This window comes from Poecile atricapillus, chromosome 16, assembly GCF_030490865.1.
Source record: "Poecile atricapillus isolate bPoeAtr1 chromosome 16, bPoeAtr1.hap1, whole genome shotgun sequence".
Taxonomy (NCBI): Eukaryota; Metazoa; Chordata; class Aves; order Passeriformes; family Paridae; genus Poecile; species Poecile atricapillus.
The window spans coordinates 8,649,794-8,670,318 of record NC_081264.1 but is presented as its reverse complement, the minus strand read 5'-3'; the positions used below and the strand labels follow the sequence as shown (position 1 = coordinate 8,670,318).

Sequence of the window (20,525 nt, the reverse complement as noted above, 5' to 3'; positions counted from 1 at the left end):
TGGGAACCGGGATGGGAACCGGGATGGGAACCGGGGTGGGAACCGGGGTGAGAACCGGGATGGGAACCGGGGTGGGAACCGGGGTGAGAACCGGGGTGGGAACCGGGATGGGAACCGGGGTGGGAACCGGGGTGAGAACCGGGGTGAGAACCGGGATGGGAACCGGGGTGAGAACCGGGGTGAGAACCGGGATGGGAACCGGGGTGAGAACCGGGGTGAGAACCGGGATGGGAACCGGGGTGAGAACCGGGGTGAGAACCGGGATGGGAACCGGGGTGGGCGCCAGGGTGGGATCCGGGATACACACGGGATGGGACACGGGATGGGCGCCGGGCGGATCCCCCCAACACCCCCACCGTCTCTTCAGACCAATTCAGAACCACCCCGGGTTTCCCGGGGAGCGGGACCCCCGGCTGGCTGCAGGGCAGTTTTATTGATGTCGCTGCTTTCCAGCTCGTGGGCTCTCCTTGGCCCCGCCGGGAACACGGGCACGGCTCGCTGTGACACGGACCGGCTGGCAGCAGGGTGAAGGTGTCTGTGCCAACCCTCTCACCACAGCAGGGTCATCACCTCTCCCCAGGGCGATGGGGAGAAAACCGTGTTTCTTTGTTATTAAATAAATTGCTTGTCCAGCAAGTTCAACCCCAAAAGCGACTCTAGATGCCACTGAGGTGCTGCAAACAGGAACCATTCATTTGTAGGATATTTTGCAAATCTACATCAATAAAACAAGCACAAATACTATGTGCACAGAGCAAAGACAAGAAGGGGAGTCTCCCCTTCTCTTAAAGCACATACATTTAACACCTGTACAGCTCTGTCCCCTGCACATCCTGCCTGCCAAGTTATATGCCACGTGAACTAGATTTGGAGGAGGTATGTCTGCTTTTACCCATCCTCCTCCTGTGTGAATCACAGAGATTCCCTTTTGCTGCATTAGCCCCCTCAGGTTACCCCCCTGAGCCTGTCAGCTGTGGGCAGTGGGTGCTGCTGGTGTTCCTCTGCAGCCTGTGAGCACTAACAGCTCTCCTTGGGGGGCTGCTTGGCCTGGAGGAGCAGTGCTGAAGCAGTCACCCTCTTCTGATGCCGCCACTTCGCCCGACGATTTTTAAACCAAACCTAGAAAGTGCAAAACAAGAAAAGGACTTTTGCATGTCACATGTTACTGGGAGGGGGACTGGCAGTGACCCTCCTGGGCTATACTATGTGGGCAGTGAGATACTGTAATATGAAGGCGTGATACAAAATGTAATCAGCCCCTCCACTGCAGTCTTGCTCAGATACATGAGAAGGGCACAAGGGAGTTGGAAATCCCCCAATGACAAATTCAGAAGTCACACAGATCACTCAGGTAAGGAATACACACTTGGGAGCAGGGGATGAGCAGCAGAGCTGGCCATGTCTGTGTGTGACAGGTGATTCTGGGAGGGAGGGATCGTGTGAGTCTGTGGGACTGGATGCCAGTACAAATTAGCCCAGCTGAAATGGTTTGTATTCTTCCACTGCTTGCCAGACTTAAACTCTCTTTTGTCAAATGCACAAGGATGGATTTTAAAATGAGACCGTGGATCTGCAGGCCCCCCAAAAAAGACAGCACAATGCCCCAGTCTGTGTTCCTGGGGGACTGCAGCCAGCAGCCCCTCACCAAGTGGCAGAATCTCACCTCTACCCTCTCCTCCTTCAGGTGAATGCGGTTTGCCAGGTGCTCGCGGGTGACGACGTCCGGGTACTGGTTCTGGTGGAAAAGCGTCTCCAGGGCCTGCAGCTGCTCCTCGGTGAATATGGTGCGGTGCCGGCGTGTGCGGCGCTGCATCTGCTGGAAGGTCTGCAGCTCGCTTGACTTCTGGGAACTCTTACAGACCCTGACTGCCGGGTGGAAGAGCTGCATGGGCCAGGGGAACCGGGCATCTGCAAGGGGACAAGGACAGCAGCAGTGTTAGAGGTGTGGGGCTGAAATACTCGTCATGCTCAGGCATGAGTAGCTCAGGCATGAGTTGCATCCCTGCTACAGTTTGGAAGGAGGCAGCCAGTCACCTGGAGTGGGTAGCAAGCTGAGTGGTCACTATGCAAGTAGGAGAAGAGTTTGGGGCATGACTCCGGGACAAGGATGCAGGTGGTGAGCACTTCTTTCACTTACCAGTTGCTCCAGAAAATAACTGCAAACTCACAGCCCAGCAAAGATCTGGTTTCAGTCCTGATACAAGAGAATTCTGAACTTTCAGGATGCTCTTGAACTGCATTTTTAAGGGTTTGCTACATCTTTTTCCCACAGTAATTTTGCTATAGTAGCCAAAACTCTTTTCCTTAAAAGTTAAATGAGGTTCTCCACGGCTGGTGTTGTCAGGAAGCACAGGCACAGCTCTGCACATGGGCAGTGTGCACTCCACAGAGAGCTTGCACCCCTAGAAGCATCATTCTCTCAAGAGTTTCACACTAAACCAGTAATATCTGGTAATTGCACCCTCTGCTTTTCAAACCCAGTACATTGCAGATGAAAGTGCCTACTCTAGGGCCCCTGCTGAGAACAGCTTGGGCCTGAGGCCCAAGACTACCATGGCCAGATGCCATATTGTCACTTAACACCCAGGTTTTCCCCTGCCCACAGCACTTGCACCAGCCCCTCTGCAAGCCCCACACCTAAATCAAACCCAAACACTCACCCAGCCCAACACTCACCCAGCCAGCCCGGCAGGTCCTGCAGGGAACGGGCGCTCGTGTGAGAGCAGCAGCAGCAGTTGCAGCCTGCCCCTTCCAGCTCTTCCTCCTCTTCCTCCTCCTCCTCCTCCTCCTGCAGGGAGCTGGCTGGGATGGTCTCCAGCTCACACAGCTGCTTGGGTGTGTAGTCCAACATGTTCTGTAGGTACAGTGGCACCAAGACCTGGGGGTTCTTCTTCGCAGGGCTGGAGAGGATGTCCTCGATGCTGAACGGACGTGGCTTCTTCAGGCCTCTCCTGCTGGGGTCAGCACCTGACACTGGCTCTGAAGACATCCTGTGCCAGCAGCAGCAGCAGCTGGGGAAACAGGCAGCCCAGCTGAGGGGCTTTGCTCTCCGTGCACTGGCTCCCTAGCAGGGTTTTGCTAGAGAAAGGACAGCTTATGTGGCTTTTAAAATGGACTGGCAAAGCCATGCAGAACCACTGCTTTGTCTTGGCATTTCAAGTGACTGTCATTCTCACAGCTGAGTTTTTATTTTATACACACACACTCTTTTCGTCCCTCTGACCTAGCTGCTTTATTACTGAAGCCACTCTAAATATATATATAGAGAAAGATATAATTCCTTTGGAAAGAAAACCGTAAACCCCCTGCAAATAAAATAAATTCTAACTAATCTTGGCAGCTTTGTGAAGGGTTAGTGTGGATCTAAGATTTAGCTAATCCCACAAAAATGACTGGAGAAGGAAATCTGATTTCTCCATCTTGGGTGTAGATTTGAGGTGGTTATGATCTCCATTGTGCTGCAGCCTCCTATCCAAGGAAGGGGGAGGATAGCTGTTCCCAGCCCGGAAATGGACCAGAGGATTAACTCCTTAAAAGAAGCAAATTATCCCTTTCTCTGGCCAAATGAAAGATTTCCCATCAAAAGAAAGCTGTCATATCATACAATATAAGAGAAGAGAGTTCAGCTTAATAAAAGGTCATTTTTAATGACAGCCCAGCCTTTGCCAGAATTCTCTGTAAAAGTTGATTTATTTTCTGCTGAAAGCAGAGAAATTGTATTTTCCCTCCTTCCCCTTTCCCCCATCTCTGCTATCCTAATCACTGTAATAATGCAGATGCTTTGCATGTATCCAACATACTCTTTGTAAGGATTCAAAGCCCTTAATAAATTAGATTACTGGCTGCTTGCAGGAGCTCTACACCACAGCTTAGTGGCATGTAACCACCTCCCATGCAGCTGAGCCATGTGGGGAAGGGAAGGGGAGGATTGTTGCTGCTGCTGCCTCTATGTGCTCTCAGTGAGGTCCCGCAGCCATCCAGGCAGGAGTGTGGACTCAGTGCCACAGCCAGGCTTTCCCAATTCTCAACTCCTTCCCAGCTGGAGAAACAGGGGAGAGGCCATGGCCAAGATTCAGGACAGGAAGAAAAGCCTGGCTCTGCCCCTGCCAAGGGCAAACAGCAAGGCCTGGCAGCTGTTATCCACAGGAGGAGAGAGAACATCTCGGATCCTGTGTTTTTAATTGACATTAGTAGCTGGGAATAAAATAGAGAAGGTGTGGTTGAGATCAGGTTACTTAGCAAAGTTTAAACTCAAGTTCTCTTGCCCTCAGTGCAGTTTAAGCCAAGGTGAGTAGCAAGGTCTCAGGAGCTGATGTAGGGAACACTCTCACACCTGGAGTTTCCTTGCAGGGGAGTGAAGATTCCAGTCCCACTCACAGTACACCACGGAGACACACAGGTGGGTGCTGTGAAACCACTGCACACCAAAGATCCACGTGCTGGACAGCCCAGCAATGCCTCCAGCATTCTGTAAAACTCACAGCCAGCCCCCAGGAGAGCCCTCTCTCAGCCTTCTTCTTCCCTCCTTGTCCCTGCTCACTGCCTGCCTTTCCTCACCTGCGGGTCCCTCAGTGCTGGGAAGAGATGCCCCATAGCCATTCTACTTGTGACTCACTTAAACCCAAACTGCTGTTTTTCCTTCCATCCCTTTATCTGCCTCTCCTTCAGCTGTTCCAGTGTTGTAACATGGTTTATAACTGAGCTCTGTGAACCTTTACCTTTTGAGACGAAGACACCTCTTAGCTGCACAGTCTGGACATGTTCACTGCTGCCCTGCCAAGGTGTCAGTGCTCCAGAGAGGCACTGGGGATGCCTTAATTCCAGAGATCATTGAAAACTGCTCCCAACTTTTATACATGAACCCAAACACTGACACAATGGTGGATGTGGGGCCAGGTTCTGCTCCCCAAAACTGTGCTGGTCCAGAGGGACCATAGGGCTGGTGAGCTGGGACGTGCCATGGGCAGGTGCAGGATCTGAGTTCTGTTCATTTGCCTGAAGCGGATTAATTCTCCTTCCCCATCCTCAACAAAGGACACCCTTCCCTGGGCATCCTGTCCCAGCCCTGCCTTCCCACCACACATGCACTTAGCCTATTAGGATCTCTGCTGATTGCTTTCTTTCATTCCTCCCATACCTTTCACTACAGAAAATGGACTGGTAATACTTCTTTTATCAAAGAATTATGGGATTTAGGACCCAGATTGTACAAAGAGACTTTTGATAGCTGCTGGTAATCAAATCCCAATCGGCAGACACTTCTCTGCACCCTGTTACCAGAGAGGAATAAAGGAAAGGGATTTCTGATGTTCTGTTTACTGAGCCTCTGAGAGATAGGATCACTGAGCTATTTCATATTAGAAAAGGAAAGGAAAATAAAACAAGAAAGAAAAAACATGCAGACAAGAGAGGACAATATAGATATAGATAAAAAGAAAAGAAACAGGCTCTTATCATTTTCTTATTGGTTAAGGAGATTCCAAAGCCATTATAGAAGATTAGCAAAAAGGTTAATCTGCTTTAGCTGTTCACTTGTCAAAAGTGAATTTATAGGGTTTGAAAATCCTTCCTATGGTGAAACAAGAAAAAAATCCCCCTTTCCCTCCTCTGCCCCTCCCTTCTGCAGGCAGCACAAGGTGATGGGAACACGAACACTGACAGCATGGCAGCAGCCTCCTCTGCCTTGCCCCTGCCTGTGTGCTGGCACCTGTGGGAGCTCTCGTTTGGCAGTGCTTCTCCCCACTCCCTATCACCTGTGTGGGGTGGCTGTGATGGAGGATCAGATCTGAGGGATGTACACATCCTCCTGTACTCCTCTGCCTTACATGGAACAAATCCTGGGCTCTTTCACTCATTGATATTGACAGCAGTCAGGACAAACCTGGACCCTGGCTGCATTTGGGCTTCCAGGCTGATTTCTAAAGCAGAACAAAGATGGAGGCTGCTGACAAATGTTGCCAAAAACTACAGTCTGGGGGATTTCCATCCCCAAGGGAAGTGCTCAGCCTGGGATCCATATCTCAGCATCCTCCTGGCCACGCAGTGCAGCCACTGGTGCATTCCAGCTGTGTTTTCCTGGGCTTCCCATGCCATGACTCATCCAAGCAGTGGATGCCCATCACTTTTGCTCCAGAGCCACAGTGAGAAACAATCCAGGCTAAAAACAATCCTTCAAGATCAAAACCAAGAAGCATTTTCTGTGTGGCTGAAATTCAGTGGGATGTGCTAGGCAGGTGTTAAAACTATGTTTAATAAAAAAACCAGAAACTGTAAAATCATTGAATGGTTTGGATTGAAAGGGACCTTTAAAGATGATCTTAAAATTGTGCCTATTAAAATTGTTCAACACTGTGCCAACTAACAATAAGAACTGTGATAAACTCATTTTGATTTGACGATAATTACACTAAATCTGTCTCTCTCCCCAAAAGCCAATTCATTCCATAGGAAGAATGGAACGGGTCGTAGCGTTATTGGTGATACAACTAGTAATGATGCTACCAATAGTGGTGCTGACTATTGAACACTATCAGAGATGGTGTTCGTGGTGTAGCAGGAGGACTGTGGGGTACCAAACCTCCTCTTCCACAATGAACCACCATGCAACCTGACAACTGCTTCACCCTGAAGCATTCCAGCTGGCATTTCGGAGATCTTACACCGCCTCATGCTGTACAAATCCCTCTGTGCTCGGCAGGCAGCATCCGGTTTTCAGAAGTTCTGGGTTACCTCGCTTTTCCTCGACTACGGAAACAGTTTGGGATGATGATGCTTTTTAATCCCTGCCTTACAGCCAGCACGGGTCCCTGGCCGGGGTGAAAGAAGGCCCCGGTTCCCGGCGGGATGAAGGGAGGGAGGCCCGCAGTCCCGGCCGGGATGAAGGGAGGGAGGCCCGCAGTCCCGGCCGGGATGAAGGCCCCCGTTCCCGGCGGGATGAAGGGAGGGAGGGCCGCAGTCCCGGCCGGGATGAAGGGAGGGAGGCCCGCAGTCCCGGCCGGGATGAAGACCCCCGTTCCCGGCGGGATGAAGGGAGGGAGGCCCCGGTTCCCGGCGGGATGAAGGGAGGGAGGGAGGGCCGCAGTCCCGGCGGGATGAAGGGAGGGAGGGCCGCAGTCCCGGCCGGGATGAAGACCCCCGTTCCCGGCGGGATGAAGGGAGGGAGGGAGGGCCGCAGTCCCGGCCGGGATGAAGGGAGGGAGGGAGGCAGGCCTGCAGTCGCGATCCCGCCCAGCGCTCCCGGGCGGCGCCGCTGTGGGCGGTGCTGGGCCGGGGCGCCGCCAGGGGGCGCTGCGGGGCGCAGCGGGCCCAGCTCTGTGGTGCTGCCGCCATGGGCGCCGAACGGGAGGCGAGGGCCTGCGCCGCCTTCTACGGCACACGGGACCTCGCCCCCACAGTGCTCTCCTGCCTGCGCTGCCTGCGGCACTTCGCGGGGTAAGAGGGCGGGCCCCAGAGAGGAGCTCCCGGTATCTCCCCGGTGGCGGGTGCGTTGGGAAACCCTCGGTGTGGAGCGCCCGTGCCTCTCCCGGGCGCGGGTCGGGAGGGAGGAAGGGAGGGAACGAGAGAGGATCGATGCCCAGCAAGGGGTTCGTGCCACGCTCAGGTGCCCTTCCAGCTCACTCAGCAACATCAGGCCCCCAGGTTTTAGGATTTTCGAGCCGTTCTGCCCCAGCAAGGGCTTGCATGCGCTGAGCTTTGAGGATTTCGTGTAGCTCCGCTCCCACCGCCGCCGCCGTCCCTCCGTCCTCGCTCCAGTGCAATGCTCGGTGCAGCTGGGAGAGAGGAGCATCTCAGACTGGGGCATCCCAATCCCAGACCCCACTGAGTCGGGGTATTCCCCCACTAAAAACTTCACCGAGCCAGGGTATCCTCACCCCTGTCCTTGTCCTGTTCCAGGAGTACTGCCAAGAGATGTAGAGAGAAGCACCTGGAGGAGGCTCTCCAGCTGACACGGGTGCTGAGCGAGGGTCTGCAGGCACTGGGTGAGGCAGAGGCACGGCCCCTGCTCCGCTGTGTCCTGGCTTTCCAGATGGAGGCAACCAGCAGCTCCAGCTCCTTCCAGAAACTGGAACAGGTCTGTAAGGCAATCAGCTGGGCTGGCTTTGCCCAGTCCTGGCACAGCTCTGGAGTTTTCTGGCATCCTTACCAGCAAAGGGGCTCAGAGGTGCCACAGGCTCCCCCGATAGCTCTTGGTAGCTGGTGTCTCCCAAGGCTCTGGACAGAGCAACTGACTTGGGGTATCTCTTGGCAGATGGTGACCCAACTGGCAGTGGGGAAGGAAGGCCTGTTGGCCCAGGAGGTGAACACGCTGCTGGCTGGCCTGGCACTGCAGGGAGAGGTGAGAGAAGCAGTGGCACTGGCTTTCACGAGGACTTGGCTGGAGACCATGTGCCACAGGGACCTCCTGTTTTGGGCTGCCTCCAGTCCTTCACTTCCCATTATTCTGGGGACTTGCTCTTGCTTGCAGCTGGCAACATGTGTCTGCCTATCACACCAGCCCTTTGCTCATCCCTGGGGCAACTTCTGGCACTATCAGAATCCTCCTGCCCAAGGCACCGAGCCCCAGCATTTTGTTACACAGGATAAACTATCCTTCTGTCCTTACAGGTGCTCTCTCCTGGAGACCTTCAGTCAGGTGAGTTGTTGTTCCTTACCTTCCGGGGTTTTGTCCCAGCTCACACCACCAGTGCACAGAACACTTCCTGCCAACCCAAACTGGGTCCTCTGTGCTCATGGGATGGGAGCGGGGATCAGCCAGATGCATGTGATCACTACAGAGATCCCAGCAGCATCCAGCTCTGCCCACCCACAGCTGGAAACCAGACAAGCCAAAGCATCCCCTGCATCCCAGCCCTGTTCTTACCTCATTTACCAACAGCGCAGCCCTTGGCTGAACTGGGAGCAGGGCTGGCTGCAGGAGGGCCAGGGGCTGATGCTGTCCCCTTGCCCGCAGTGTCCATGTTCTTGGAGGAGAGCAGCCTGGGCCGGCAGCACTGGCGGCAGAACCTGGCCTCGCTGCTGCAGTGCCTGGCCACCACCCTGCACTGGGTGCTGCAGGGCCAGCCCACACCTGGCAGCACGTGGGGCTACCTGGTCATCAAGGTAGGAGCCAGACTGGGGAGCAGGGGAAAGATCAGTACCTGCAAGGACTGACGGGGCAGCAGCAGCAATGTCCAGAGGGATGTAACTCATCGAGCTGCTTTGAACGGCCATTCCTGAGGGATTGCTGCGTTTCCAGAGGTAAGGAATACTGATTATCCCTGTGGCACCTCCTGCTCCTCCAGGCCTGCCTCCAGGTCTTCCAGGCACTGCCAAAGGACGTGGCCCCCCTGGTGTGGAGCACAACAGGAAAGAGTGAGACCCTGCAGAGCCTCTTGGGACTGCTGCTGGAGGTGGTTTGGGGGAAGGTGCGTACAGCCCTGGGAAGGATGGAGCTGCCTGTCCCAAGGAGCAGAGCAACGCTGTCCTTCCTGGGTGCTTTCCCCATTCCCCAAGGCAAGCCTGCAGAGACAGCCCAGTGTGTGGCATGTCTGTGAGACCCCACGTAGCTGCTTGCAGGGGCAGTTAAATGTGGTTGGGGTTTAAATGGTGTCTTGAGTTGTGCCTTTGCCTCCCTATGAGTCCAGGCCCTGAACAAGGACACGAGGCTGCTGGCAGGCACAGCCCTGAGCATGTTGGTGAACACGGCTCCCCAGCCCCAGTATGGGGCCAGTGCTGTGCTGACCCTGTTCCAGCTCCCCAGCCAAGGTGCGTGCTCCATCCTGAGCTGGGGACGGCCTCTGGCAAAGGGTCTTTGGGTGTGAGGGGACAGAGGCTGGTGCCAAGCTGGACTCTGCTGCTGTGCCTGTCTCTCGGGGTCTGGGAGCTCCAGCTGTCTGGCTACCTCCCATGGATGCTCTGGAATGAGCCGTGGCAGTTGCTCTCAGAGTAGCATTGGGGTTTGCCATCTTCCTTCCATCCAGTGCAGCCATTTTCCAGCAGGCACTGGGGAGCTGAAGTTTGGGGAGCTGGTGGTGGAAGTGCCCCCTGTCCTGGAACCAGATGGGCTGGAGAAGCTGGTGCTCACCAGAGGTTTGCTGACGTGCTGCAAGATGGACATCCTCAGCTGCCAACTGGAGGGCTTCCCCCACAAGGTAGGAGAGCTCAAACCCAGTGGACAGGGCTTGAGGGAGCCCTTGGAGAGAACTGGCAGTTGCCTGTGGTGCCTGCGGATCCATGGGGGATGAAGCCAGGCTGCACCCCTCTGCAGCTCCATGAATCCTGCTGAGCACAGCCAGTTAGCCAAGGAGCCTGCTTTTTCCAAAGACATCCAAGCAGGGATTTCGCTTTGTGGGGGGGCTGGGAAACAAAGTGGTGCCAAAAGCCCCTACACAAGCAAAGCAATATTCACCCTGTGTTCCCATGGCATGAACCTGCAGAGCACAGCCTCAGCTCTGCCCATCTCTAGCCTGTCCCAAGTCCTCACAAGCTGAGGACTTCCAGGCAGGGAGCAGTGGTGAGCTTTGTAAGAGCAGGAGAACCAGGCAGCATTCTCCTTGCCTGTCTCACAGCAGAGTTTTCTCCCTGGAAATCCTTTGCCTGCCCACTCCCTGAGCCACTGTGCCCCTGCAGGCCTGCCTGCTGCTGGACATGGTCTTTCCTGCTGTGTGTGCCCTGATCAGGGAGCAGAAGGACTGCCACTACTACTGCTTCCAAGGTAGGATTTGGTGACGCTGCCATGGTGGGGAGGTTTGAAAGGTTCACTGTGCTTGTGATGCACGGAGTCCCTGTGTGCTTCATCTTCTCCCAGGGAAGACACTTTTCTGGCTCTTGGTAGCTGTTTTGGAAACTGTTATTAATTTCTCTTCCAGCCCAATGGACACTTACCCTCCTGGGGTCTTGTGTACCTAAAGGGGGAACTGCTGCCCCTGCACAGAGAGTCTTTTAAGCCCACAGTCTGTGCTGGATCTGGTGCAGGTGAGTCTGGGGTGAAGGCTGCAGCAGAGCTCTCTGTTTTGGCAGCCTGTGCACTGTGGCTGCAGCGCCTGCGGGAGGGCCTGGCTGCTCTCTGGCACCTGACAGGGACCCACATCCTGGCCCAGGACACCAAGCTCCTCCAGGAGGTCAGCCAGCTGCTGTGGAACAACGCAGAGACCCCGGTAAGGACACGGTGCCAAAGGGCTGTAGTGTGGCAGCCAGGAACAGCTCTTCCTTCACCTGGCTCAGCTGCTGTCCCCAGCCCATAACACATCCCTGCCTGCTTCAGCTCCATCAGTCAAACACACTCCCTTGCCTGTAGCTACCAGGGCAGGGGCAGTCACACTGCTGAGGTTGTGGCATTTGTCACACACAGGCTCTAAAGGGCCCTCGTGCTTCACCTGCCACGGGACAGCAAGACACAAGAGGGAGCTCACCCTAACCCCTCTGTTTGCTGTCCTTCTTGCATAGGTGGAGGGTGTGTCTGAGTTCATCCACAGCTCCTTCCGATTGCTCCTGGAGATCTACCACCTGGAGTGCCAGCACTTCCAGGACCAGGAGAGACCCCTCTACCAACAGATGCTGCAGAGGGTGGTCTCAATGCCATGGCAGATCAAAGCAAGATATGTGCCCCTGTGTACCATCGTCCCCTACATGGGCAGCCAGCAGGTAGGGAAGGCAGGGGTATGGAGAGCCTTGGTGTCAGCTGGCTCTGCTGCTGTGGTGGCACAGCCTCTGTGCACTGTCTGTCACCTTCTACCCAGCTTAGCTGTGTGGGTAGGGAGCCTTCCCACCCAGAGGGGCTGTTTTAGCATCCCTGGTGTAGTGTGCTTCAGCAGTGCATCCCTGGGGAGTGCCAGTGGGAAGGGAAGCTTTGCCCACCAAAAGCAGCTTTGAGGTACCAGAGATGTTCAGTGCTAGCAATGACTGCAGTGTGGCCTGTACCCATCTGTCTTTCCCCCAAATGCAGCTTTCAGACAGGGTGATGAGGGTCTCCTGCCTTTCCCCCAGGTGCTGGATGCCTACCCAGACCTGCCACAGCATCTCCTGAGCTGCCTCTCCACCAACCACCTGTGTCCCGCTGCTGCCGAGGTCTACAAGGTCCTGGTGCAGCAGCAGTGCAGTGAGTGGCGGGGTGGGCAGCAGGGCACAGAGGTGGCCCTGGCAGAGCAGTGGGCACAGCGCTGGCTTCCCCTGCTCTCCCAGGCCCTCTGCTCTCCCCTGCCCATCCTGCAGAGCAACACTGCCAACCACCTCCTTACCTGGACCCTGCGGCAGCTCCCGGCCACCCAGGCGCTGCTGGCGGCCCAGTTTGGTGGCCAGGACACGATGTCACTCCGGGCTTGGGTGTCACTGCTGAAGGCACAGAAGAGTGTGGCAGGGGCCCTGCCGCTGGGGGATGAGGCGCTGGAGCGGCTCTCCCACTGCCTGGGCACCCACGAGGAGGGCGTCCGGCTGGCAGCGCTGGGTCTGCTCTGCTGCAGCCCCAACACCAACCAGCCCCTCTCAGGCACCGAGATGCAGCTGCTGCAGGAGTTTTTGCCCCTCAACCTCAACTGCGACTCCTCCTCGTTCCGGCAGCTGCTGCAGGCAGCGGTGAGGAAGGCGCTGGTCCGGCTGCGGGACAGCTCGCTGGCCCAGCTGCGGGGGAAGGCACCGCGACGCTCCGGGCTGGCTGGGGGAGCTGAGCAGCTCACCCAGGCAGTAGGTGAGGCGGCCACTCAGCACCTTCACCACAGCCCTGGGAGATTCTCGTGTGCTCAGCATCCCTTGCTGCCCTGCTGTCTGCCCACAGGCTTTGTGGAATGGCTGCTGCAGCTCAGCATCGCCTCACTCAGCCCAGGCTCCAACTACCAGAGGAAGAAGACAGCTCTGCTCCTTCTGGCAGCTGTTTTGGAGACCTGCACAGACACCTGGAGCCCTGACAGGAAGAAAGGCCAGCCCCCACGTGAGTACAGGCAAGCTACCTGGAGAATCACCCACAGCTATGGGGATACTCAACCAATCCCATCCCACCGCCCCATGTCCCCATCACAGGGACCATGGCCACACTGCTGAGCTATGCCAGGCAGAGCGGCTGCTGGGACTTCTTCTCCCAGCCCAATTTGTTGGCACTGCTGAGCTGCCTGCAGGACAGCACTAACGAGGTGAGCTTTGTAAAGCCAAGGGGAGGTCATAAAGATGCCTGCTTTGGCCCCAAGCAGGCTCAGCAGGGAAGCCCACCATGCTTCCCATTTTCCCGTGTCCTGCTTTTCCCCATGTCTTCTCTGTCCTGGCAGATCAGAGACTTGGCCTCGGAGCTGCTTGTCCGCTACTTCCCTGCCACATTCCCCGAGCCTATTGCCCTGGCCCTCTTCCAGTTGGCCCAGGACACCCTGGGGAGCCCCCGAGTGCAGGAGGCTGAAGCTGGAGCTGTGCTGATGAAGACCATCCTGCAGAAGTATGAGCTCCTGGCATCCCCCTCCCTCTCCTTGCGGTGGCACAGGACCCTCCAAGAGTGTGTTGGCAGCACTGGTGTTGCCTCACCGGTCTGTGGTCAGAGATGGGGTTTGCAATAGCCTTGCAGTGGGAAGCTGGGGAGGGTTGAGGAGTCTGCACCAGGGGAGGAAGGAGCTGTGTAGCACAAGATGGGCAGGAAGTTCCCTGGTGCTCACAGAGGGATCTGCCTGTTGCCCCAGGTCAGACAGTGGCACAATGAAGAGCCTGTCCCTGCAGGCTGAGGCAGCCCTGACAGTGCCCAGCCGAGGGCTGTGCTTCGCCCAGCACCTTCTCCACGTGCTGCAAGCCCAGTACAAGGTGGCATGCCAGGACCTGCTGCGGGCAGCAGCCACCACACCAATGCACGGTACGGCAGGGCAGGGCAGGGAGCAGTTCCTGCAGCAGCTGCCTGGGAACTGGAGCGGGCCAGAATCATGGCAGGACTCAGGCCACAGCCTGTTGCTGTGTTACCCAGGGCCCTGTTCACTCCCCTGCCCCTGAGCCACATCAGCCATGGTCTCAGGCAGGAGAGCCGGGGCTGTGCTGACACCACAGTGAGCAGAGGTGGTGTGTTCTGCAGGAGCCATCGCAGCCCTGCGCAGGTGCCTGCTCCAGGTGCCAGAGGTGGCCGTCTCCATGCAGGCAGCAGAGTTGGTGCAGAGCTGGCAGGAGCTCCTCACCTGCCTCGTGACCACAGTGAGAGACATTACCTCCCTGCTCCTGGGTGCTCTCCAGAGCCAGCAAGGCCCCGGTGCTGATGAACAAGGTAAGTGTGTCCCCAGGGGGGCAGAACCAGCCCTGGGAACCACTGACAGCTCCATCACAGTCATTCCTGGCCCAGCAGTCCTCCAGCCCAAGGGGAATGCACTTGCTTTGTGCTCAGTGCTTCTAGCAGGAGACCGCGGTGCAGCTAGGCCTGGCTTTGGGTTCCCTACGCAACTCCATGGGAGAACAGGAACACTAGAGGCAAAAGCCTTCCAGAAGTAGTGAGGCACCTGCCAGATGAAAACAGTTGAATCAGGAGGGGCTGGCAGAGCCCTTACAGCAATGGCTTGGAAAGAGCAGTGGGCAAAATGTAGCTGCAATCCTGAGTGGGACACAAGGCAAGGCAGGAGCCATTGCCGTTTGTCTGCATTCTGACAGGGGACTGCAGGTTCTCCAAAGCAGCATCCCCCTCCCACTGCACCACACCACCCTGCTCAGACCTGGCTTTTCCTTTTGCAGCTGCTGCCCCATCATTTGCAGAGATGGGGAATGCCATTGGCTCCCTCATCATGCTGGGGAAGGGCCGGGGGCGAGAGGAAGAGGAGGGTGACTCAGTCCTGCTGTCAGAGGAGCACAACCTGATCCTGACATGCTGCTGGGTGTCAGTGAAGGTGGGGAACCCTCCTCATGGCACTGGGAGAGGGGCAGCCCAGCATGGCACCCATCATCCAGCCCATCCCAGCTACTGCTTCACCTCCCCTTGGGTCATTCATCCTTTCTGGGAATTTCTGTCCTTACTTCAGTGTTCTCACACATGTCCTCACCTCCTTCGAGAAAGGATGCAACTACCAGGCTCCCCAAAAGCTGCCCCCTCCCTGCCTGCCCTTAAAGAACCCACTCCTTCCCAGACACTGATAGTCCCCTGCTGTGGCAGAGCCAGGCTGCCTGACTTGAGGTCCTGCTGCCACCCATCCCAGCTTCTTGTCCTCTCTGCCAGTCTGGCTGACCTTCCTCTTCTTCCCAGGAGATTGGGCTGCTCCTGGGGGGCCTGGCTGAGCTGCTGCTATCCCCAGCACTGTCTGCTGCTGAATTGGGGCCCCTCCTGCCGCTCCCCACCCTGCAGATGGCCACCAGAGTGTTCCAGGAAATCCTACTACGGTGCCGGCACTGGGTAAGAGTGTATCTGAGCCCTTAGCCATCCCCCCAGCCCTGTCCCTGCCCTGGCATACTGGGGTGGAGGGGTGCAGTGGAGCAGGGTCTGCTCTGGGGCAGGATGTGGGGATGGCTGGAAGTCCCCTGGCTGGGATCCCAGTGCCAGGCCCTATCACATCCCCACACCATCATGTCTTCTCACTTGATCTTCCCTTTTGCAATGAGTTTTCTGGGGCCATGGAGGGCTGGTGGGTCCAGCGTTAGGGGTGCTGAGCCTGACACTGCTCTGCCCAGGGAGCAGTGGAGGGCTGCAGCATGGGCTTCACCAAATTCTGTGCTGCTCTGCTGAACTACCCAGATCCGGAGCTGCAGGCCATCCCACGGGCTGTGCTGGAGCAGGTACAGTACTCATTGTGCCCCTTGTTTCCCTTGCACCCCAGGGAGCACCAGGGCTGTTTCTCAGTGTCCCCACTCCCTGAGGCAAGCACCCTCTGGCAGCTGAGATACTGGTGCAGGGCTAGTGCAGCTGGTGCCCTCCTGGCAGGGCAGCTGCAGATTCCAAGTGACAAAGCACAGAATTTCCAGGCACATCTCAGGTGGATTTTGTTTCTCTGTCAGGGCTTGGAAGCGCTGAGTGGGCCCCGGAGCAGCTCGATCACGCGTCGTGCTGCTGGCTTCCCCATGCTCTTCCTCTGCATTGTCAGTGGGGAGGCCCCAGTGCAGGCACGGCCACTCCTGACCCACTGCATCCAGACACTGCTGACCTTGGCCACCACAGCACTGCCACAGGACTGGGACCAGACTCTTGACCTCCCACAGGTGAGTGTGGTGCACCTGGAGGAGCTCCTGGCTGCTGGAGCCCCTTTGGGAACAGGGTGATCTGTGCCAGGTATCCAGTGTGAGACTGTGAGAACTCAGTGAGCAAAAACCCAGAGCCTGGTCATGCTCTCCAGCCCAGCAGCCTGGGAGCCGATGGCCTCTTGGCTCCCCTGTCTTTTCCCACCCTCTTCCCTTGACATGGTAGCACGAGCCCTGTCCTGACATGGTGCCACTGACCCCCGTGTGCTCTCCCCAGGTGTGTGCCCTCCACGTGCTGCAGACGCTGGTCCGTGGAGCAGGGCTGGGCGGGGCAGTGCTGTGCCATGCCACCCCCATGATGGCCCTGGCACTGCAGGGCCTGGGCTCACCTTGCTGGGCCATGAGGAATGCAGCCATCCAGCTCTTCAGTGAGTACAGAGATCCCACAGCCCCCGGGGTTTGGAGCCTGTGTGGGGTGAAGTGCAGGGGCTTGGCAGGGTTGGATGGGACCTTACACTACCTTCTCTGTCCCTGCAGGTGCCCTCACGACCCGGCTGCTGGGACAGCCGTGGAGCCACAGGGATGGCTGCCCATCAGAGGGGCTGAGCCTGCATGCCTTCCTTGGGCAGCACCCAAAGCTGGGCGCTGTGCTGCTCGGAGAGCTCAAGGTGGCCACAGCACCCACATCAGGGGGGCCCCTCCTGCACCCTGCACTCCACGCCATCCTCACCCTCTTGGCCCAGCTGCAGCCTGGTGCTGACAGTCCCAGCAGGTATGGGGTCAGTGGGGATGCCTGTGCCTCAGCTAAGGGCTCCTGCAGTGGAAAGGGCTGCTCCTATGGTGCTGAGGCTGGCCCTGGCTCTTCTGAGATTTTACTCCAGCCAGAACGTCACCACGTGGTGCCCTTTTTGCTCCACAGTCCCTCTGCTCCCTTCCTGGAGCCACTGCTGGGGTTGGCAGAGAGCCCCATCTACGCCGTACGAGCGATGGCTGCCAAGGCTCTGGTGCCCGTTGTCCCCCCTCCCCAGCGCTGCAGGCTGCTCCTGCAGCTGGCCCAGCAGCTGCCTGCAGCACCCGGACAGATCCGCTCACACAACGCTGTCCACGGGCACCTGCTGCAGATGCGGGCACTGCTGGCCTCTGCCACAGGCACTGGGAGGTGGGTGTTGCCATTCTGTCTCTCCAGCTCGGGTCACTCTGTTCCAAACGCAGCCTTTTGGCCACAGAAGGGTGCCTATCTCAGCACTGTGCCCCATGGTAAGGCTGTGTCTCCACGCAGGCTGTCAGTCGAGGCGCTGCACCCCGTGGCTCTGCAGCTGGAGGCGCGGGGCTGGCTGCTCAGCCCTGCCCAGCGCTGCCCCCTCGTCCGCGCCACGTTCCTCCAGGTGCTCACCCTCCTGCCCACGTCCTTCAGCCCTGGCTTTGCCCAGTACATCCATGACACCATCAGCACCAAGCTGGGCAGCCTCGCCCAGGGGGGAGAGTCAGGCTGTGCTGAGCCACAGGTACCGCTTCCTGCCAGGAAAATCATGGCCATGCCTGACTGGCAGTGAGCCTGGGCAGGGACAGGGGGACCCATCACTCCAGGCTGAGCACTGGAAGGGGAATCCTGTTTTTTCCTGCAGGTGGGCTCAGCCGTCCTCCACCAAACCATGGCCCACTTCATGTGCAGCGAGGCAGCCCGGCTGGCGGACAGCGAGCGGATTGCTGCTGTCTGCTCACTTCTCCAGCAGCCCAACCCTGACATCCAGCTTGCCATCCTGAGCTGGGTGATTGCTGGGGAGGGAGGAACGTGCAAGGAAGTGGAGAATGCTCTTGGGCTGACATTGCTGGTATGATGGGGCTCAAAAGTCACCAAGTAAAGCAGGGGGCTCCAATGCACCGCACAGATGGGACCCCTGAGATCCCATTGCTGAGAAGCTTGGTGCTCCCCAGGCTGAGGGTACATGGGTGTAGAGCACTTGCCCAGTCCTGCAGTACTAGGACCACTAACCATGTCCCTTCTTTCCCATTGTCAACTAGGAGAGCTTGGGGTCTGTGCTGCAAGAGAGAAGGGACAAAGAGTTCCTGAGATTGTACCTTGAAGCTTTGCTGCATCTTTACAGAGATCCTTCGGCATGGTCCCAGGAAGCTTCCAGTAAGCTCCAGGGCTCCTCAGCATCATGCCTGGAGATGCTGCTGCACATGGTGGAGGCTGAGTGTCCTGGGCCTGATCTCCTCTTCCAGGCGCTGTGTGCTGCCAGCCTGCTGCTCGCCCACCAGTAGGTCCCCACTGCTGCTGGGGGCTGCCCAACTCTTCCAGCAGATTCTTCCTTAGTCCTTACTAGAAACAGAGCCATGACTTCTCTCCCATAAGTCACAGCATTGCACCTGGCTCCTGTGATCTCAGGGCAGCCGGTGGCCTTTGGTCCCCTACTGGAGCAGAAAGGTGTGCTTGAATTTGCTCTCCTTCCCTGGCCTCCGGCAGGTTTGGGGACGAGGATGGCGCGCAGGTGGAGCGCTGGTGTGCGGCGCTGGAGGAGTGCAGCCAGTCCACTTGGTCCGAGGTGCTGCGGCTGGCGGCTGGCCGCTCCCTGCAGATGGCAGGGGCTGATGTGGTGTGGAGATCCCTGCGTGCTGCCTGTCCCTCGCTCGTCCCTGTGGCTCTGCGGTAGGTCACTGAGCCCATCTCTGCGGATGGCTCTGCTTGCAGCCAGTTCCCAGCAGCACTGCTCCCTACAGCCCCAGCCTGCTCCAGGTTAATGGACTCTGCAAAAGGTGTTCCCTGCAAAAACTCAAGGGTATTGAAGAAACCCCCACTCATTCAAAAGTCACTGGCACTTGAGCTCGCAGCCTACAAAACAATGTGTGGGTGGCAGTTTAATACAAGCTGCCAGTGCCTTATGAGCAGCAGATGGCATTGCTGGGTCCCTCAATCTCTGGCACAGCCCCTGTCCTCCCAAGCTGTAAGCTCTTGGGTGGTGGCTGTGTCTTTCACAGTCCAGGAGAAAATTCCCTGAGAAGCATTTTTCTGAGGTCTCACCCTTTCCTCCCCTCCAAGCAGGCTGGGATGCTTTGGGGTGAGCAGTATGCTTCCTTTCACTTCTTTTCCCTTTCCTCAGGCTGATAAACATGGCCATTCACCTTCTGCAAGATGAGGAGCGGGAGGTCCGGCACGAGGCCTCGGGTTTCGCCAGCCTCCTGCAGCAGAGCCCAGGGGAGCTGCTCCGAGATGGCTGCATCTTTGTGCAGGACAATGTGGGGCTCCAGAGCCTGCTAGAGCTCCTTCTGAGAGAGTTCGGGGAGCACCCTGAGACCTTCAACTCACTACTTCAGCACCTCCCCATTTTAGATCTCAGGAGTGTCGTGGAGGAGCTAGAGGCCAACAAGTGAGTTGCTGGACCTGTGGAATGGCGTAAGGGAGTGTGGGGTACCATGGGGCCAGCCTGCATCTTCACTCACACCTCGGCTTTCCCCCCAGAGCTGCCAGCCTGTACAAGGAGGATGAACCCAACGTTTTTGCAGAGCCAGCTGTCCTGGCACGGCAGCTGCTCCCTGTCCTGGTGCAGCTCCTGGAGAAGGCTCCCACTGGCAGCCCACTCCATGCCTCGGCTCTGCAGTGGTTGGAAAGCACAGGCCCCAGTGTGCTGAGGGACCTCCAGTACTGCAAACACTGCTGGAGCCAAGGTATGGCGAGTGTGGAGTGCCTGGGACAATCAGTGTCCTTGTTCCCCAGGCCAGCTCTGCCCAGGGAAACCCTGCCACACTCACGGCTCCTTCACCTGCTCTCTCCACAGGGACTGCTGTCTGCTGGGGGATGAAAGCACTGGGCTGTGCCAAGCTCCACACAGCCCTGGCTGTGCTGCTGGTGAGGGCCCAGCTGGTGGCACAGGTGCTACAGGTGCTGGGGGAAGGTGCCACCACCATGCCAGGCCTGGGCTGTGGCACCCAGGAGCTGGAGCAGGAGCTGGAGCTGGTACAGGGGCTGCTGGTGCAGCACGGGCTGGCCCCTGTGCCAAATCAGGACAATGCACCAGGAAAGCTGGGACTACTGTGGGGGACTGACAGCTCCAGACATGCAGCAGTGTGACATGAAATCCTGCAGCCATCTTCCTCCGTTTCCTGGATGCTCCCTCTGACCAGCAGCCAGGCCTTCAGGTTTGGTGGTATAACTCAGGGGAACCCCACTCACAGTGTGGGACACACTCACTTCTGTTCCCAGTTTCTAACTCTCCAGCTGAGGACTCCAGTGCAGCATTGCCTTGGCCATGACTTCCTTGTCCTCAAACTCTGGCTGGCAGGAGGGAACTTGTGCTCCAGAACTCTCATACCCTCTCATGCTCAACTCCCACCACCTGTTTTTTTAACCAGCACTTTGGTCCTTGGCCAACCTGGGCTTTTATCCCAAATAAAGAGGCCAAGAATACTCCCAGTGTTGAAGCCTTTTAATTCTCCTGCCT

At 57.3% G+C, this 20,525-nt stretch overlaps 2 protein-coding genes across 9 annotated transcripts; one reads left to right on the top strand and one right to left on the bottom strand.

Moving 5' to 3' along the window:
• Window positions 1-946: 946 nt before the first annotated feature.
• On the bottom strand, window positions 947-3,615 carry GSC2 (goosecoid homeobox 2). Its single transcript, XM_058851075.1, has 3 exons — window positions 2,677-3,615; window positions 1,664-1,908; window positions 947-1,119 (listed from the first exon to the last, which is right to left on the bottom strand). The coding sequence occupies exons 1-3, from the start codon at window positions 2,987-2,989 to the stop codon at window positions 1,018-1,020; spliced, it is 660 nt and encodes a 219-aa protein (XP_058707058.1). The 5' UTR covers window positions 2,990-3,615; the 3' UTR covers window positions 947-1,017.
• A 3,684-nt stretch (window positions 3,616-7,299) lies between these two features.
• Window positions 7,300-20,489, top strand: LOC131585212 (thyroid adenoma-associated protein homolog). Of its 8 annotated transcripts, none has more exons than XM_058851056.1 (31): window positions 7,300-7,431; window positions 7,894-8,071; window positions 8,249-8,335; window positions 8,605-8,632; window positions 8,951-9,099; window positions 9,282-9,404; window positions 9,624-9,744; window positions 9,979-10,130; window positions 10,609-10,693; window positions 10,999-11,135; window positions 11,425-11,622; window positions 11,965-12,661; window positions 12,749-12,901; window positions 12,991-13,100; window positions 13,233-13,393; window positions 13,632-13,798; window positions 14,012-14,197; window positions 14,656-14,807; window positions 15,161-15,307; window positions 15,583-15,687; window positions 15,907-16,107; window positions 16,364-16,514; window positions 16,624-16,858; window positions 17,006-17,245; window positions 17,366-17,591; window positions 17,712-17,918; window positions 18,109-18,347; window positions 18,554-18,736; window positions 19,188-19,454; window positions 19,547-19,752; window positions 19,863-20,489. In XM_058851056.1, exons 1-31 carry the CDS (start codon window positions 7,328-7,330, stop codon window positions 20,153-20,155), a joined length of 5,688 nt encoding a protein of 1,895 aa, XP_058707039.1. In that variant the 5' UTR covers window positions 7,300-7,327; the 3' UTR covers window positions 20,156-20,489. The 8 variants fall into 8 exon arrangements, 7 of the variants coding, with proteins under 7 accessions (XP_058707039.1, XP_058707040.1, XP_058707038.1 ...); XM_058851057.1 differs by having other exon boundaries at window positions 9,976-10,130; window positions 18,192-18,223; XM_058851055.1 differs by having other exon boundaries at window positions 9,976-10,130.
• The last annotated feature ends 36 nt before the right edge of the window (window positions 20,490-20,525 follow it).

Bases quoted from the DNA above. Each gene is read 5' to 3' on its own strand.
- LOC131585212 (XM_058851055.1), top strand. From the start codon at position 7,328: ATGGGCGCCGAACGGGAGGCGAGGGCCTGCGCCGCCTTCTACGGCACA. The intron at 18,348-18,553 runs GTAGGTCCCCAC...GGCCTCCGGCAG, and splicing joins AGCCTGCTGCTCGCCCACCA to GTTTGGGGACGAGGATGGCG. The intron at 19,753-19,862 runs GTATGGCGAGTG...CTCTCTCCACAG, and splicing joins CAAACACTGCTGGAGCCAAG to GGACTGCTGTCTGCTGGGGG.
- GSC2 (XM_058851075.1), bottom strand. From the start codon at position 2,989: ATGTCTTCAGAGCCAGTGTCAGGTGCTGACCCCAGCAGGAGAGGCCTG. The intron at 1,909-2,676 runs GTGAGTGTTGGG...GTCCCCTTGCAG, and splicing joins GGACCTGCCGGGCTGGCTGG to ATGCCCGGTTCCCCTGGCCC. The intron at 1,120-1,663 runs GTGAGATTCTGC...TGCACTTTCTAG, and splicing joins TGAAGGAGGAGAGGGTAGAG to GTTTGGTTTAAAAATCGTCG.